Source organism: Saccopteryx leptura, chromosome 6 (assembly GCF_036850995.1).
Source record: "Saccopteryx leptura isolate mSacLep1 chromosome 6, mSacLep1_pri_phased_curated, whole genome shotgun sequence".
In the NCBI taxonomy this organism is placed as follows: Eukaryota; Metazoa; Chordata; class Mammalia; order Chiroptera; family Emballonuridae; genus Saccopteryx; species Saccopteryx leptura.
The window spans coordinates 75792110-75810649 of record NC_089508.1 but is presented as its reverse complement, the minus strand read 5'-3'; the positions used below and the strand labels follow the sequence as shown (position 1 = coordinate 75810649).

The 18540-nt window shown below is 39.5% G+C and overlaps 1 protein-coding gene across 4 annotated transcripts in view; it reads left to right on the top strand.

Annotated features, from left to right (window-relative positions):
• GOLM2 (golgi membrane protein 2) overlaps positions 1-18540 on the top strand; it is a 123716-nt gene that overhangs the window by 25151 nt on the left and 80025 nt on the right. For all 4 annotated transcript variants that reach the window (XM_066341612.1, XM_066341614.1, XM_066341611.1 and 1 more), the window contains exon 2: positions 14495-14549. In XM_066341612.1, the coding sequence (XP_066197709.1) occupies positions 14495-14549 (55 nt within the window). The remainder of the gene's footprint in view (positions 1-14494; positions 14550-18540) is intronic.

The window sequence follows — 18540 nt, the reverse complement described above, 5'->3', positions numbered from 1 at the left end:
CGGGCCAACTTTGCTCCAGTGGAGCCTTGGCTGTGGGAAAGGAAGAGAGAGAGAGGAAGGAGAGGGGGAAGGGTGGGTGGAGAAGCAGATGGGCGCTTCTCCTGTGTGCCCTGGCTGGGAATCAAACCCGGGACTCCTGCACACCAGGCCGATGCTCTACTACTGAGCCAAAAAGCCAGGGCCTATTTTTTTTATCAGGTACAGGTTTCAGGTGTGTAGCTCAGTAAAACATCATCTGCACACTGCATCATGCACTCATCGCCCCAAGCAAAATCTCTCCTTGCCCCTTTGCCCACCTCCATCAACCCCTAGCCCCACTTTTTTATTTATTTATTTATTTATTTATTTATTTATTTATTTATTTATTTATTTATTTTCATTTTTCTGAAGCTGGAAACGGGGAGAGACAGTCAGACAGACTCCCGCATGCGCCCCACCGGGATCCACCCGGCACGCCCACCAGGAGTGAGGCTCTGCCGCGACCAGAGCCACTCTAGCGCCTGGGGCAGAGGCCAAGGAGCCATCCCCAGCGCCCGGGCCATCTTTGCTCCAATGGAGCCTTGGCTGCGGGAGGGGTGGAGAAGCAAATGGGCGCTTCTCCTGTGTGCCCTGGCCGGGAATTGAACCCGGGTCCTCCGCACGCTAGGCCGACGCTCTACCGCTGAGCCAACCAGCCAGGGCCCTAGCCCCACTTTTGCTGTGGCTATTATAATACACTGTTGTCTGTGTCTATGTGGTTTATATATTTTTTTCTTTTTTTTTTAATCCCTTTATAATCTGTCATCCAGTCCCCCAAACTCCTCCCCTCTGACAACTGTCAGTCTGTTCCATGTATCCATGTTTCAGTTTCTATTTTGTTTGTCAGTTTAATTTGTTCATTAGATTCCACATATAAGTGAAATCATATGGTATTTGTCATTCTCATCAGGTAAGATTTCCTTCCTTTTTATGGCTCTGTGCTATTCTATTTTGTAAAAGTATCACAGCTTTTTTCCGTTCATCAGATCTTGACTATTGTAAATAATGTTACAATATAAACATAGGGGTGCATATATTCTTTTAAATTAGTGTTTTGGGGTTTTTAATGGTATATTCCAAGAAGTGGCATCACTGGGTCAAAGGGCAGTTCCATTTTTAATTTTTTGAAGAAACTCCATACTATTTTCTACAGTGGCTGCATGAATCTGCATTCCCACCAACGGTGCACAAGGGTTCCCTTTTCTCGACATCCTTGCTAGCATTTGTTTGTTGATTTATCTGGCAGGTGTGAGGTGATATCTCATTTTGGTTTTAATTTGCATCTCGCTGATGATTAATGATCTTGAGCGTTTTTTTGTATGTCAATTGGCCGTCTGTATGTCCTCTTTGGAGAAGTATTTGTTCAGGTCCATTGCCCATTTTTTAATTGGATTGTTTGTCTTCCTCGTGTTAAGTTGTATACATTCTTTATATAATTTTGGAAATTAATCCCCTATCAGATGTACTGTTGACAAATATGTTTTCCCATTCAGTGAGTTCCTTTTTCATTTGTTGATAGTTTCTTTTGTTGTGCAAAGGCATTTCAGTTTGATGTAATCCCACTTGTTTGTTTTTTCCTTTGTTTCTCTTGCCCAAAGAGATATGTCAGCAAAAATATTGCTATGAAAGATGTCTGAGATTTTACTGCCTGTTTTCTTCTAGGATTTGTATGGTTTCGTGACTTACATTTAAGTTTTGTATCCATTTTGAGTTAATTCTTGTGTATAGTGTAAGTTGGTGGTCTAGTTTCATTTTTTGCACGTACCTGTCCAATTTTCCCAACACTATTTATTGAAGAGACTGTCTTTACTCCATTGTATGCTTTTGACTCCTTTGTCAAATATTAATTGACCATAAATGTGTGGGTTTATTTTGGGGTTCTCTATTCTGTTTCATTGATCTATATGCCTGCTTATGCTAGTTACCAAGCTGTTTTTTTTTTTTTTAATTTTTTTTTTTTTTTTTGCATTTTTCTGAAGCTGGAAACAGGGAGAGACAGTCAGACAGACTCCCGCATGCGCCCGACCGGGATCCACCCGGCACGCCCACCAGGGGGCGATGCTCTGCCCATCCTGGGCGTCGCCATGTTGCGACCAGAGCCACTCTAGCGCCTGAGGCAGAGGCCACAGAGCCATCCCCAGCGCCCGGGCCATCTTTGCTCCAATGGAGCCTTGGCTGTGGGAGGGGAAGAGAGAGACAGAGAGGAAGGCGCGGCGGAGGGGTGGAGAAGCAAATGGGCGCTTCTCCTGTGTGCCCTGGCCGGGAATCGAACCCGGGTCCTCCGCACGCTAGGCCGACGCTCTACCACTGAGCCAACCGGCCAGGGCCCCAAGCTGTTTTTATTACAATGGCCTTCTTGTATAATTTGATATTAGATATTGTAATACCTCCAACTTTGTTCTTTTTCAAGATTGCTGAGGCTATTTGGAGTCTTACCTAGCCTAAATTTAAAACAACCCTTTTATGTAATAATAATAATAGCTAATATTAAGCTTTAAGTATGTGTTAGACACTGTTGGATTTGTTTATCTCAGATGTAAAATTTAATCCTTTTAACAGTCCTGTGAGGCAGATAATATTCTCATTTTACAGATGAGGAAACTTAAGATCAGAGAAGTTAAGCAGTATGCCAGGGTAATAAAGCTATTAAGTCATGGATTCGGAATTGAGACCCAGGCAATTTAACCTTAGAGCTTGTTCTTCTAAGCACTATTTTATTAGGCCTCTATATAATCTCAGTCTTTTCTTACCTGCAACACTTTGTTCGATATGCATTGCATGATATAAGTTTAAGAAAGATCCCAAGAAGAATAACTTAAATTAAGGGAGTAAAGAATAGTTGCTAGAGAACCAACTATAAAGACCTGGAAATAAACTTGAAAGAGCATGTGACTAAAGAATATGGATATAAACTTTCCAAATTTTGCAAGGTAGTTCTGTGCTTATACATATTCTACTTATAAATGATCCATTTTTTTTTATCTATACTTAATCCCTGCCACCTCTTTAAATATCTATAAACACTTCTCCCTACCTGCATTAGTACCATCCCTAAGTTACTATCATCTCTTGCCTCGATTATTGTTGATAATTTAATTGGTCTCCTCTCTTCTGTTCTTACTCCCACTTCAATCCATTTTCAGCACAACACCATGTTAAATGTCAGTTAGATCATTTTCCTTACCTGTCCAAGATGCTCAGTGGCTTCCATCTCAATTGCAGAAAAAGTCCAAATATTTATCAGTGGCCCACATGCCTTACCATTTTCTTCCCTCACAGTTCTCTCTTAACTATCCTTCTTGTTGCTCCCTTGATTAACACTACAATGACCTCTTTGATATTCTTTGAAACATCATTCATTTTCCTGTGATTGAGCTTTTGCACTGGCTGTTCCCTCTGCCTAGGACACTTTCCCCCCAGATAGCTGTATGGTAATTCTCATTCTTATAAGTCTGTGTTCAAATGACACCTTTTGTTGAGGCTTTCTCCCTCTTCTCATCTCTAATGTATTTTCTCCACAACACTTACCAGTTTCTGATATATTGTATGGTTTGTTTATAATATGCTCAACCCCCACAGGAGAAGAGGGATGGATTTTTGTTGGTTTTTGTGACTTGCTGTATATCTAGTGCTTAGAACAATGACTTGCACAAAATAGGTACTCAATAAATATATGCTGAATAACAGCATAGGAAGAAATTAAAGGTACCTTTAAGACCTAAAATAAAATTTGGCAGCAGTGGTGGGTCTTGGCAGGAGGTGGCTTGGATATGACTAAATTAGAGGAGACCTGTAGAATGAATTTAATTCTAATTTTAAAGGAGGCAATGTAATTTTTAGTGGTAAAAAGGAAAGGGAAAGGGAAAGAGTGTTTGCCAACAATGCAAGGACATAATAAGGAGTAGTTTCATTATTAGAGATGGTCAAATTACCTTGACTACGTCAAGAAGACCATTTCTGATAACTGGATGGAGAAAATGGTACCTACTTTATGGAAGTCTTTATGGAATGCTTGGTAAAAGAATTTTAGATTCTATACTCTGATCACAGAATCTTGACTAGAAGAAAGACTTTATGGAAAACAAGTGTTTGTAAAGATGTTTCTCACTACTATTTAGAAATAGATAAAAGTGGGGAAAGACTAGTGATAGATTAGAGTTCCTCATTTATTTATTTGAAAATAATGTTGAGTGCCTGCAATGTGCCAGCAGATTACAGGGGTAACCAAACAAATAAGATCTCTGCTGTTATGAATCTTATTATATTCTAGTGCAGCTAGATGAGAATAGTCCATGTAGACCTAGGTGGTTGCCATGAACATAAAAAGAGTTAAGGGTGATCTGAGAAAAATTGGCAGGACTTGGTGACAGCTTGTGTGGGGCATGAATGCATGCAGTTTTTTAGGCATCAGTGGGCTGGTGAATAGGATGAGAAGAGAGAAGAGGCAGAATCAAATGGTTGATGATGGCACTGAAGGTAATGGGTAAGTTGGGAAGGGCTACTAATTTGTGGAAAAACTATTTTGATTATTTTCATTTCAAGTTTCAAGGATTCGTGAGAAGTGCAATTGGAAATGTGTTAAGGGCAGGATATGGCAGGTGAGGAGGAGACTCTTGGCCTCATACTTTCCAGGTCTGCCTTGCTTTCCCTACCTACCTCTCATTCACTCTTTCCCTTTTGTGACCCACCATGTACACCCTCTTCCATGGCTTTAAAATTTATCTCTTACTTAACATATACTCTTTGTGGGTTGAATGGAGGCACTGCTCTGTATCTTCCTCATTCTGGGACCCAGGCTAGTTGAGAAGCCACCATGGGAAACATTGGTTGCTGTGGTAATGAGAGAGTGATAAATTGTGTTCCTCCTAATTGCTTATGCTTGGAAGTGATTCATGTCACTTTGCTCACATTTCTTTGCCCCTCTCTCAACTGAACTTCAAAGGAATAGGGAAGGGCAACCTACAAAGTACCTGGGATGAGAACTAAGAATATTTGTCAACACTAATGACTGCAAAAGGCCTTGATTATTAATTCGTTCTAACATAAACCTGACCTTTTTCAAATCTTTGAAATTTAAAGTTTATAAATTTCAAACTTAAATATTTGTGGGAGAATAGATAAAAAAAAGTGATTAGAACTGTTGGACAAACTGTAGTTTTTCAACTTCATCTGGACTGCTGATCCTTTCCTTCTTCCTTTCCAGCGGCCCTGTTCATTCTTTACTTTCCTCATTTGAGCTAAGAGGCTATATTCTTTTGTTTCAGTTTAGTTTCTTTCTATTATTCCCTCCTTTACATGCCTATTTCAAGCACAGCTGCAGGAAATCTTATAACCAGACTGGTACTTGTAGAAATTTATGATGGGCTACCTGAACTTAGTTTTTAGCAGTACCTTACAAATTACATTTTCATAGTCCACACACCTGTTCCCACAACTTCCAAATTTATACCCTCCTCAGACTTCCCCCATTTCCCCACTCCCCCAAACTCCTTTTCTTCTTCCTCAAGCCCAGTAGGTGATCTCTCTCCTGCTTGTCCAAGAATTACATCAGAACTGAAATTTTTTTTACTATCAAATCTATAGGCATACCTACATCTCTACCCATATGTCTTTTCTCCTTGTTAGAGTTAAAAAAAAAGAAAAAAAAAAAGAGGTTCATCCTTTCTCCAGAAACAGCCACTCCACTTGTTCTCTGGATCCAATCTCCTCTACCTTTTCAAAGGCTTTGTACTATTATTTTGCACTCTCTTTCTTTTATTCAATCTATCTATACTTTCTCCTCAGCACTTAAAAAATACTTGAGTCTTTCTTCCCCTTCACAGTCAGATTTCTTGAAGAGAATTCACTTTGTTCACACCTGCATTTTTTCTTTCTACTCCTAATATGTCAGCATCTTTTTACCCATCACTTTATGCTCTTGTCTCCCATGAAACAGACAGATTCTCCTCTTTTTCTTCTCTCAGTTCTTCTTTATCTCCTCTGGTGGCTTCACTTCTATTCATTATTCAGTTTTCTGTCTGAGATCCTTGTCTCTTCTTCTTTTCTCTTTCTAAGTAATCATATTCACTCAGAAAATTTAAGTTATTCTGATGACTCCAAATGTGTATCCTGTACCCAGACCTCTCCCTTGTTTCTTGTATATTGCTGTATTTCTAAGCCTACAGTGTCTTCCACTTAGGTGTTCAGTAAATCTTTTCCTTCTGATTGATTGACTGAATAAATGAATAAACCAACTTTGTAGTGATTCTTCTTTTTACGCGCGCGCGCGCACACACACACACACACACACACGAAGGGAGAGGGATGAGAAACATTAACTTATAGTTGTGGCACCTTAGTTGTTCATTGGTTGCCTTCTCATATGTGCCTTGACAGAGAGGCTCCAGGTGAGCCAGTGATCCCTTACTCAAGCCAGTGACCTTGGGCTTCAAGCCAGTGACCACAGGGTCTGTCTATGATCCCACGCTCAAGCTGGTGAGCCCACACTCAAGCTGGAGACCTTAGGGTTTTGAAACTGGGTCATCCGTGTCCCAGGCTGACACTTGATCCATCGTGCCACTGCCTATTCAGGCTGTAATGTTCTTTGTGATTCCTTTTCTTAACAGACCAAGACTAAATATTTTGTATCCTTAGGCCTAGCACATAGTGAATACTCAGTAAATGCTTTATAAATGACTGATTGAAAAATAATCAATGAATGAATAAAAAAACTTTGTGTTGATTCATCATAGCGAACCAAGACCAAAGACCTTGCTTATTCTTTTTAAAAACGTAAAAGTATAACTTAAACTAATGCTTGCTTCCAAGGGGACTACTCTAATAGATCAAGTAAAAGTTGCAGGTGTCTTTGAAATGTTGTCTGAATAGTATATGTGCAATGCAAGAGTAGTAAGAAAACAAGGTTAATCACCTACCTGATCTAGTATATGCACAGTGGTCATGAACACAGGCTCTGGTTTGGGACTGCTTTGAAGAATATCTAGAATCTACTGTAGGCATATTATAGAAGACAGAGTTTCCTCATCTGCAAAATGGATAGCCCTACCTCATAGGGTGATTGTGAGAATTAAATGCAATAAGACTTGTAAAGTACTTAGAGAAAGATCTGGCACAAAATAAGCATTTAATATCCATTAGTTATTATTATTACTATTATTTTTTCCCACTGATTTTGAGAGAAAGGAAGGAGGAAAGGGGAGGTGAGAGAGAGAGAGAGGAATCAACTTATTCCATTTAGTTGTGCACCCATTGATTGCTTCTTTTTTTTTTTTTTTTTTGTATTTTTCCGAAGTTAGAAGCAGGGAGGCAGTCAGACTCCCGCATGCACCCAACCAGGATCCATCGGGCATGCCCACCAGGGGGTGATGCTCTGCCCATCTGGGGCGTCGTTCCCTTGCAATCAGAGCCATTCTAGCACTTGAGGCGGAGGCCATGGTGCCATCCTCAGCTCCTGGGCCAACTTTGCTTCAGTGGAATCTTGGCTGCAGGAGGGGAAGAGAGAGATAAAGTAAAGGGGGAAGGGTGGAGAAGCAGATGGGCGCTTCTCCTGTGTGTCCTGACCGGGAATCGAACCCAGGACTTCCACACGCTGGGCTGATGCTCTACCACTGAGCCAACCAACCAGGGCCTTGATTGCTTCTTATACATGCCCTGACTGGGGCTTGAGCTTGTGACCTGGGATTAAGCCAGTGACCTCAGTTCTCAGAGACCATACTCTATCTACTGTGCCACCAGCCAGGGCCCCATTAGTTATTATTAATGATACTCCATTTTGACCCAGCTTGTATAGGTAGGTAGCAGCCAAAGATATACTTTAGATGAGTAATCACTAAACCTGGCTGCTTATCAGAATTACTTGAGCTTTTTCTTTTTTCTTTTCTTTTCTTTTTTTTTAGAAAGATTCCTGGACTCATCCCCAGACTACTGAATCACACTGGAATGGGGGCAAGAATTTATATTTCTTAAAACTACCCAGGTGATTCTGAGTATCAGCCAGGTTTGCCAGTTACGTTAAAGAAGATAAAATTGTCCATACAGATCATCCAAGCATGAGATATAGTCAAGAAAAATGTATCTGGTGTGGAGAAAAAGGAGCCGGAAATGACATGTGTAAAAAGCCAATTATGTATAACCTTTGGGATTGGTGGTCATCGTTGTGCTAATTGCCCAGGAACAAGGTCATAATGAAAGTGAAGCATGCACAGGTCCTAGAATGAAAAGGGAAGCAAAGCAGCTGAACTGGTAACAACTGCCAAAATTAACTCAGAGTAGCCATGTAGGATGGGGAAAGCAATAAAAGAGCTTCAGAAAGAGGTGGTGGAAATATAAAGGTTAAGTTTCAGTTATTGGAGGAAGAAAGATTAAAAAGAAAATAAATGAAGTAGCTGTAGATGAGCAAGAAGTGCTATAAGACAGTATCAGAAGGCCCTGGCCGGTTGGCTCAGTGGTAGAGCGTTGGCCTGGCGTGCAGAAGTCCCCGTGCAGAAGTCCCAGGTTCGATTCCTGGCCAGGGCACACAGGAGAAACTCCTATCTGCTTCTCCACCCCTCCCCCTCTCCTTCCTCTCTGTCTCTCTCTTCCCCTCCCCGAGCCGAGGCTCCATTGGAGCAAAGATGGCCCGGGCGCTGAGGATGGCTCCTTGGCCTCTGCCCCAGGCTTGCAACAGAGCGATGGCCTGGAGGGGCAGAGCATCGCCCCCTGGTGGGCAGAGTGTCGCCCCCTGGTGGGCGTGCCGGGTGGATCCCGGTCGGGCGCATGCAGGAGTCTGTCTGACTGTCTCTCCCCGTTTCCAGCTTCAGAAAAATACAAAAAAAAAAACAAACCCCAAAAAACAAAAAACAGTATCAGAAGATAATTCTTACTGAAAAAAAAAGAAAAGAAATGTACATAGGCCTCAGAGGGAGAGGAAAAAAAGACGAGGTCTCAGGAAGGATAGTAAACACATTTTAGGAGATTAACGTGGAAAAAGCCAAAGAGGATGGACAATCAGCCTGTTATAGATGGATTCCAAGTCCCAGAGAAACAAGTATTACAGAAGGGGAGAAGTAAAGTAAAACCTAGGGCAATGAAGGTAATAACTAATGGGTAGTAAATGTGGGAGTTCAGAAGAAGTCTTGAAGGATAATTAGGTCGCCAGCTTGAGTGCAGGCTCATCCAGCTTGAGTTGCGGGGTTGCTGGCTGCAACAAAGAATTGATGCTTCTCATCTCTCTCCCTTTCTGTCTGTCCTTCTCTCTGACTCTTTCTCTGTCTCTGTCAAAAAAAGGAAAAAAAAGAAAAAACTTGAAGAAATTAAAGCAAATATTAAAAATTAGAAACCAAATGGGAGAAGTCTTTTAAAACAGACTCAAGATGGTAGAAAACAGTTCAGTTCGTTAAAGCATTGTCCCGAAACACCAAGGTTGCAGGTTTGATCCCTGGTCAGAGCACATACAGGAAAGTGACCTATGAATGCACAACTAAGCAGAACAATAAATGAATGCTTCTCTCTCTTTTGCTCTCTTTTCCTCCCTTCCTCTCTCTGTCTCTCTAAAATCAATCAATAAATGGACCTGGGGGTTATTATGCTAAGTGAAATAAGCCAGTCAGAGAAACACGAATACCATATAATCTCACTTATATGTGGACTCTAATGAACACAAAATGATAAACCAGAAACAGAGGTAGGGTCACATAGAGCAGGTGAACAGCTTTCAGAGGGGAGAGCAATGAGAAGACTAGATGAAAGACAAGGTGAAGGAATTAGCCAAACAGACAACAGGGTGGCAACAACCAGAGGGAGAGGGGTAGAGGAAGAGGAGGAGGGCAAAAGGGGTGGATGGGGATGGAAAGAGACTTTGCCTGAGGTGAAGGGTGCACAATGCGATGTGTAGATGGTGTTGTATTGAGTTGTACACTTGGAACCTATATGGTTTGGTGAACCATGTCATCTCAATAAATTAAAAATAAAGAAATTAATTTTAAAAAATAAAATAAATCAATTAAAAAACTTTTTTGAAAAAGATGGTAGAAAACATAAGATTAAAGCCAAAATTAAGTTATTGCTTTATACACAAGGGAGTGTCATGGTGCCTGACTAGGGTGGCACAGTAGATAAAGCATCAACCTGGGACACTGAGGGTCCCAGATTTGAAACTCCGAGGTCACCAGCTTGAGCTTGGGATCATAGACATGGTCACATGGTCGCTGGCTTGAGCCTAAAGGTCACTGACTTGAAGCCCAAAGTCGCTACTAGCTCAAGCCCAAGGTCGCTAGGTTGACCAAGAGGTCACTGGCTCAGCTGGAGGCCCCCAAGCAAAGCATATGTGAGAAGGAATTGGTGAACAACTCAAGTGCCGCTACTTCGAGTTGATGCTTCTTATCTCTCTTCTTTCCTTCCTGTCTGTCTGTCTCTTTCATTTAAAAAAAGGGGGGAGGTAGTTTCGTGGTGAGTATAATCACTTTCAGATTTTCTTAAAAGGACAGCATTGAATGTTAGAAGAATTCTTTTTTATTTTTATTTTTTTGTCAGAGAGAGGGACAGATAGGGACAGACGGGAAGGGAGAGAGATGAGAAGCGTCAATTCTTCATTGAAGCATCTTAGTTGTTCATTGATTGCTTTCTCATATGTGCCTTGACTTGGGGACTACAGCAGAGCTAGTGACCTCTGGCTCAAACCAGCGACCTTGGGCTTCAAGCCAGTGACCTCTGGGCCCAAGCCAGCTACCCTGGGATCATGTCTATGACCCCGCGTTCAAGCTGGAGACCTTGGGATTTAGAACCTGGGTCCTCTGGGGTTTAGAGCGTCCTAGTCGGATGCTGTATCCACTGTGCCACTGCCTGCTCAGGCTAGAAGAATTCTTTATCAAACCATTTTAGAAGCTAGATAAGAATTTGGGACACTGAAGAAGCCACACTGAGACTTAGTGTATACCAAGGTTCTCTTGACCATGCCACAGTCGCAGAGCTCCAGGGAAAGACTGTGGCTCCACGCCACAGTTGCACGCAACCTGGTCTCATCTCTCTAGGCAGAGGAGAACAGAAGCTCCATATCCACGCATACTGCAAATGGCTTTTCCAGTCTACCTGAATCATTACCAGCTAGAAGCAGCGGTCATTGGGACTTGGACATGAGCTGCAAAGTATAGAATGGTGACAACAATTCCAGTGCCATGAGGACTTTTCCTGGATGTGTGGACTTTTCCTGGACTCCTGCTCCCTGTGACAGCTCCTAACAGACTGAACTGTAGTTGGGGTGCATTTTTCAGGAATTTGGCATAGTGATGGGGCCAACTTGGACTTGGTGAACATGTTAAGGACACTACTCTTTTATGGATTCTTACTGTATTGGCCAAGAGTTTGCCTAAAGGCTTTTAATCACTGTTTAAAAAAAATAGAAGACTGGATAAAGAAGATGGGGCACATATACACCATGGTATACTATTCAGCTAGAAGAAATGATGACATCGGATCACTTACAGCAGAATGGTGGAATCTTGATAACATTATGCGGAGTGAAATAAGTGAATCAGAAAAAAACAACTGCAGGATTCCATACATTGGTGGGACATAAAAACGAGACTAAGAGACATGGACAGGAGTGAGGTGGTTACGGGGGGGGGGGGGGGGGGGGGGGGGGAGGGAAGGAGGGAGAGGGGGAAGGGGAGGGGGAGGGGTACAAAAAAAAACTGGATAGAGGGTGACGGAGGACGATCTCTCTTTGGGTGGTGGGTATGCAACAGAACTAAATGACAAGATAACCTGGAAATGTTTTCTTTGAATATATGTACCCTGATTTATTGATGTCACCCCATTAAAATAAAAATTTATTTATTAAAAAAAAAAAAGAATTTGGGGGGTGAGGTATACATGTGGAGAGAAAAGGGATCAGATGCCTGTGATATTGCAATGTCAAAAAGATGAACAGATAATTTAGTAGCAGACATCTAGATTCTAAAAGTGAGCAAGATAATAAAATTACTGTGGCTGAAAGAGATTTAATGGGTTTAATGATCTGCCAGGTGGGCTCTGTGACAGCTTCAAGCAAATTCTTGGCACCTCTGTTCAAAGGCATAAATGTAAGGTGAGATAACTAGCACAGTGTAACTAGTGTTAATAGGAAGTTAAAAGAAATTGGTGACCGTTCCTGCTGATAATACTAACTACTGAATCTAAGATTTTTCTCAGAATTTTTGGAAAGATGGAGAGGAATAGCAGAGATCATGAGATGCCAATGAAACAATATGCTGTAAGGGGGTCTGAGAAGCTAACTGAAAAATTCTTACATAGCAAAGAAATGGGGTGGGAAAGAAATTCAGTATGCTTGGATTAAGTAAAGGCTTTTATTTAAATATGCTATTTTCTGTTTAATACCATGTAAAATATGTTGTTCCAAGCCAGCTTTTTGAAATATGAGGACTTCATATATGAGCCATGGAAATCAGTGTCTTTATTCTTAATAAAGAAGATTGAAGAGAAAATTAAAGCAATAAGAATAAAGCAGTATTGCCCATATAACCCATTACTACTTTTGTAATCTGTGGATTGAATTTCCCATCCTCCCTTAAAAAGTTTTGTAAGGATATAAAGATATAAAAGAGACAAACCAGGAAAGTTTAGGCCACCCATAGCCTTGTATTCGAAAATAGCATCTCCCTAGCGATTTCAAAAGCAAGTTTAAAATAAAGAATACAAGGGGGAAAAAAGTACAGAGTAGCATCGTAAAAATGGATAAAAAACAAAGTAATAGAAACTTGTTGAAAACAAGAGTAAAGGATGGTTATGTTCTTTGGAGGGGCAAAATGCAAAAAAAACAACAACAATGAATTATGAAATAAAGAAAATGGGGGCCTGACCTGTGGTGGCGCAGTGGGATAAAGTGTCGACCTGGAACACTGAGGTCGCCGGTTCCAAACCTTGGGCTTGCCTGGTCAAGGCACATATGGGAGTTGATGCTTCCTGCTCCTCCCCCTTCTCTCTCTCTCTCTCTCTCTGTCTCTCTCTCTCTCTCACTCCTCTCTCTCTCTAAAAAAAAAAAAAAAAAAAATCAATAAATAAGATATTTAAAAAAAAAAAAAAAAAAAAGAAAATGGGAAAGAAAGTTAACACAGGATAATTAGAAGTTATTAGAGAGCCTTCTTAGTGATCAACTGATCATATAGCTGTTGGTGTTAGTTTTTCCTACTGCCTCTGCAGCTTTCATCTGTGATCTCATTTCCTGATTGCCGTATTTGTGCTAATGATTCTTTGACTCTGGGCCTGAACTCCACTTACCCAACTGCCTACTGAAGCTCTCTTGTGTATGTCACAAGCGCCTTCAAATTCAACAGGTCCAAATCTGAAAAATCATCTCCATACTTCTTCCTCCTACTCCAAATCTGTTTTTCCTGTGTTTTCCTATTTTGAAGTATTGCAATCTTATGTATCTGAGTCCCCCTGTTTTAGAAATAGACATCATCCTTGCTATTGCTTCTTTTACTCCTACACCAGATCACATGACAAGACGATTCATTCTTTCCCTTTAATATCTCTCATATAGATTTATTTCTCTGTTGTAATTTTATTAATTTAGACCAGGGATTGGCAATTTTTTTCTGTAAAAGGCCTGATAATAAGTACTTGAGGCTTTACAGGCTATGTGGTCTTTGTGAAAATCACTGTAGCCCCAAAGGAGCCATAGACCTATGTAAGTGGATGGGTGTGGCTATTTCCCATCAGACTTTATTTATAGACATTGAAATTTGAATTTCACAAAATTCACGAAATATTCTTATTCTTTTTATTTATTTATTTTTTCCTCCCAATCATTTAAAATGTAAAAACCCCTTATGGGCGGATCACTTCTTAAGTTATATAAATGTTTAATCACTATGTTGTACAGGTGAAACTAATATAATATTTAATGTCAACTGTAATTGAAAAAATTATGTTTTTTTTAATGTAAACACTATCTTTAGCTAGCCATCCCTACAAAAACAAGCAGCAAGCCAGATTTGGCTCGCAGGCCCACCTCTGGCTTAGACCAACATTTTCTGTCATATAAAATACAACAGTACTCTCCTGTTCTCTCCTAGAGTGTACAGTGACCACAGCAGTGAGTCCTGTGTAATATCTGTCATTCTATGGAAGCATGCTAAGCATTAATTACTTTTGATTTGACATTAATGAATCAAGCAATTCATTCTTTTATAATATAGAGTTAGTAAGAGGTCTCTTCTGGTAAGATTTTGAAAAAACATACCATTAAGCAATATTCAATAGAAACTTTAAAACTTGTGAAAGTTGTTAAACTATATATTAAGTAAAATGAATATTCTTGTGCAAATTTAAAATGAGTATTACAATATCAATTTATCTTTATTTTTTTGGAGAGAGGTAGTGTACATACTATAAGGGTTTTTGTTTCATGTTTATGATCAAACACAAAGTGAATGTGGAAAAAGTAAATATGAACAGAACTATATATTCTTTATTAAAATGAGAACTTAATTTTTTTCAGGTTAAACTACAGAGCAACATATCATATCAGATGGCAGACATACATCATTTAAAGGGTAAGAAACTTAATTACAGATTAAAGATAAACAAAGATCACTAAATGTCTAAAATCCTCAAGAATTAAGACTAGTAAAACAGATCAATTAAATAAAGTCTTGTTGTTTTGAGAAAGACAGACAGAAAGGGAAAGAGATGGGAAGTATCGACTCATAGTTGTGGCACCTTAGTTGTTGATTGATTGCTTCTCATATGTGCCTTGATGGAGGGTGCGGGGACTCCAGCCAAGCCAGGAACCCTTACTCAAGCTAGCAATCTTGGGCTAAGCCAGCAACCGTGGATTAATGTTTATGATTGCAAGCTCAGGCTGATGAGCCTGCACTCAAGCCAGCGATTTTGGGGTTTTGAACGTGGGTCCTCAGCATCCCAAGCCAACACTCTATCCACTGTGCCACTTCCTATTCAGGTGAAATAAAGGTTTTCAACAAAGCTCCTCTGATGACAAACATTTATCCTTTAGTCTTAAGATATAATAAAAAAATTTTAATACTGCTTTATATATAATAGATAAAAGTTAAAATTTGAGGCCAGCATTTTAATCTGGTGCTGTAGGCAGAGTTCATGCAATGAAATATTTTGTTTTGTTTTGTTTTGTTTTTAGTGAGAGAGAGGGATAGACAAATGGTAAGGGAGAGAGATGAGAAGCATCAACTCATAGTTTCGGCACCTTAGTTGTTCATTGATTGCTTTCTCATATGTGCCTTGACCATATGAAGAGGGCTCCAGCTGAGCCAGTGACCCCTTGCTCAAGCCAGCAACCTTGGGCTTTAAGCCAGTGACCCAAGCCAGCAAACATGAGGTCATGTCTTTGATCCCACACTCAAGCTGGTGATACTGTGTCAAGCTGGTGAGCCCCTACTCAAACCAGGTGAGCCCCTACTCAAGCCAGTCATCTCACGGTTTCAAACCTAGGTTCTCAGCCTCCCAAGCTGATGCTCTATCTACTGTACCATCGCATGGTCAGGCCAATGAAATGTTTTTTGTAAAAATCCTCAAAGAAAATTAAGCTATACCTTCAGAGGCCATTAAATTTCTAAGGAAAAGGTAAGGGGTGATCCCTCTGTACTGTGTCCAATCTGCTAAAATAATCCAATCAGGTTTAGGGATGCTTTGGACAGGTCCTCCAAACTTAATGTTTAAGATACTCTGAGAACATACATATTTTTTTACTTAGAATTCTGGGAAGATACATATTTTTTCACTTAGATGAAGTGATAGGAGATGCCCAAAGCTTTTTTGGGAAAGAATGGCTAAGGAGAACAAGCTCTATGTTTTGTTTACATTACTTCACACTGTTGCTGGCCATATTTGGAGTTTGGGGTCTGAGGACCACTCTTCTTCCTCAAACCCTTTCATTATAACATTATGTATTTTAAAACTTTGCATGCAGTGCCTTTAAGTTTATGTATATGGGTAATACATACTCTCTAATTTCATAAATATATCTTTATTCTATACCCATTTTGAACCTCTGTAGATAGAATTAAGTAATATATTTTTATCCTCTTGGAGAAGCCAACCTAAGCTGACTTGGTAATTTATTGAAGTTTTGCTTTCATTTAGCAAAATCGTTAGGACAGGCATCAGGAACCTATGGCTCGCGAGCCAGATGTGGTTCTTTTGATGGCTGCATCTGGCTCGCAGACAAATCTTTAATTAAAAAAAAATAACGTTAAAAATATAAAACATTCTCATGTATTACAATCCATTCATTTCCTACCGCTCATGTTCATGGTTGCGGGTGGCTGGAGCCAATCACAGCTGTCCTCCGGGACAACACCAAATTTTTATTGGATAATGCATAACATACACGGGTAGTTGTATGGCTCTCATGGAATTACATTTTAAAATATGTGGCGTTCATGGCTCTCTCAGCCAAAAAGGTTCCCAACCCCCAGGGGGATGAGTATCACACTGTGGGATGTGGGCAGTCACACGATTTCACTGGGCCTTCGTTTTCTCATGCCACCAGGATTGGTTATAAAGAATGAATATATATCTCACCAATGCCTTTTCGCTAGATGACAGCAAGACTTCAATAAATTACAAAGCCAGCTCAGGTTGGCTTCTCTAAGAGAATGATAAAAATATATTATCTAATTCTATCTAAAGAGGTTCAAAATGGTTATAAAATAAAGATATATTTATGAAATTTGAGGTCATCACAGAATAACTGTAAGCTGGTAATATTAATTCTGCTTGTCATCAAAGTATATTTCTCAATAGTAGGTCAGTTGAGTAAGAAATCTTGTGGCTTCTGTTAGTATATGTCAAAGAAAATGACAACCTGTGTTACTGTGTAAAAACCTTAAAATTATTTTTTCATTGATGTGTGAGAGGGAGAGAGAGAGAGAGAGAGAGAAGCATAAACTCATTGTTTCACTTAGTTGTCCCATTTAGTTGTGGACTCATTGATTGCTTCTACGTGCCCTGACTGGTGTTCGAACCCGCAACCTCAGTGTACCAATTCCACGCTTTATTCACTGAGCCACTCAGCCAGGGCCTGTGTAAAACTCTTTATTGTACAGTATGTATCGAAGTAGATCTTGAGATGTTTTGAAATTTTATATGATACTCTTTAGCAGAGAAAAGGCTTTGTTTAAACTCATAAATTAACAACTTTTGATTTCAGTGCAGTTTTAAGATTGAATTTTATTAGTGTCACTTTTGTACCTTGGCAACTATTACTACGGAAACAAACTTTTTAAAATTTAATTTAATTAATTAATTTATTTACTTATTTATTGCCCAGAAAGAGAAAGCGAGAGAGACAGAAAATCAATCTGCTTTTGATGTGCCCTGACCAAGGGTTGAACCAGCAACCTCTGTGCATTAGGAGGACGTTCTAACCAACTGAGTTGTCCAGCCTGGGCTGATACAAACTTTTTGATAAGTTGACTATAAAACCCACATTTGACTATTTTCATTGAAAATAATACTGGATATAATGGAATTAGTATACACTAAGACCCTAAAAAATCCTATGGTAGTTATATTTTCATGAAAATAAGAGGAATGAAAGTTGTTTTTAAATTCCTGACATAATAAATGAATATTCTAGTATACACTAATTTATTTTGAATAGCTCACCTATTACTTAAAGAAAATTTGAAATAAAAAATTTTCTGGAAGTAAATGCTTTCTTTTTCATAGGCCACTCCTTTCTTAACTGTATCTCCACTCTTTTGAAGTTGAATTGAGGGAATATGGCCATGCCCCTTTATAACATACCCTGGTGTCACTGAGATTGAAGTTCCTGCACAGTCATCCATAGACCTGACCTCATGTTAAGTTACTTACTCTGGGAATCTTGCTGTGCTGACCTAAAGCAGCCACACTAGACGCAGAATATCTTTGGATTTAAAAAACAAAGCAAAGCAAAGCAAAACAAACATGGCAATCAGTTGAAAGTAAAATTGTGTTATTGGAAAATTTTGTCTTTAGTTTTGCTTTCTGTTCTGTTTACTTTCCTTTTTTAAACCTTTATTTTGACCACTCAAAACACTAAGTTAGTTCTCTGTTTTATAATATTGCCTGTATTCAAACAGGATGAAATCTGGCATTTTTCAGGTCCTGGACTCACTCATTATGATGTTTTATTTTTCTTTGTCAGTTATATTTTAAGCCATTTATCTCCATTTAGAAATGAAAACTTTATTTCCAGATAAAATAATTTCAAATATTGTTATGACCTTTGTGGAGAGGCAGAGAAGACATCCTAAATCTTGAAATCATACTAAAACCTCAGATTCATTCTGAGGGTAAAGTTAGCTAACTTTATTTTACGGTGTAGGAAAAAGAAGTCTCCATGAGTCCTAAAGATCACCAATTGTAGTTTATTCCCTAATAGCTGCTAGGTAGTGCTGATATATAGTTATATCATATATATATATATTAAATTACAGTAACTTTTTAATTCTAGAACATTTCCTGCCTGAGCACAGATTCTCTGAATTGGCTAACACCATAAACTACAAAGCTTTTTGTCAC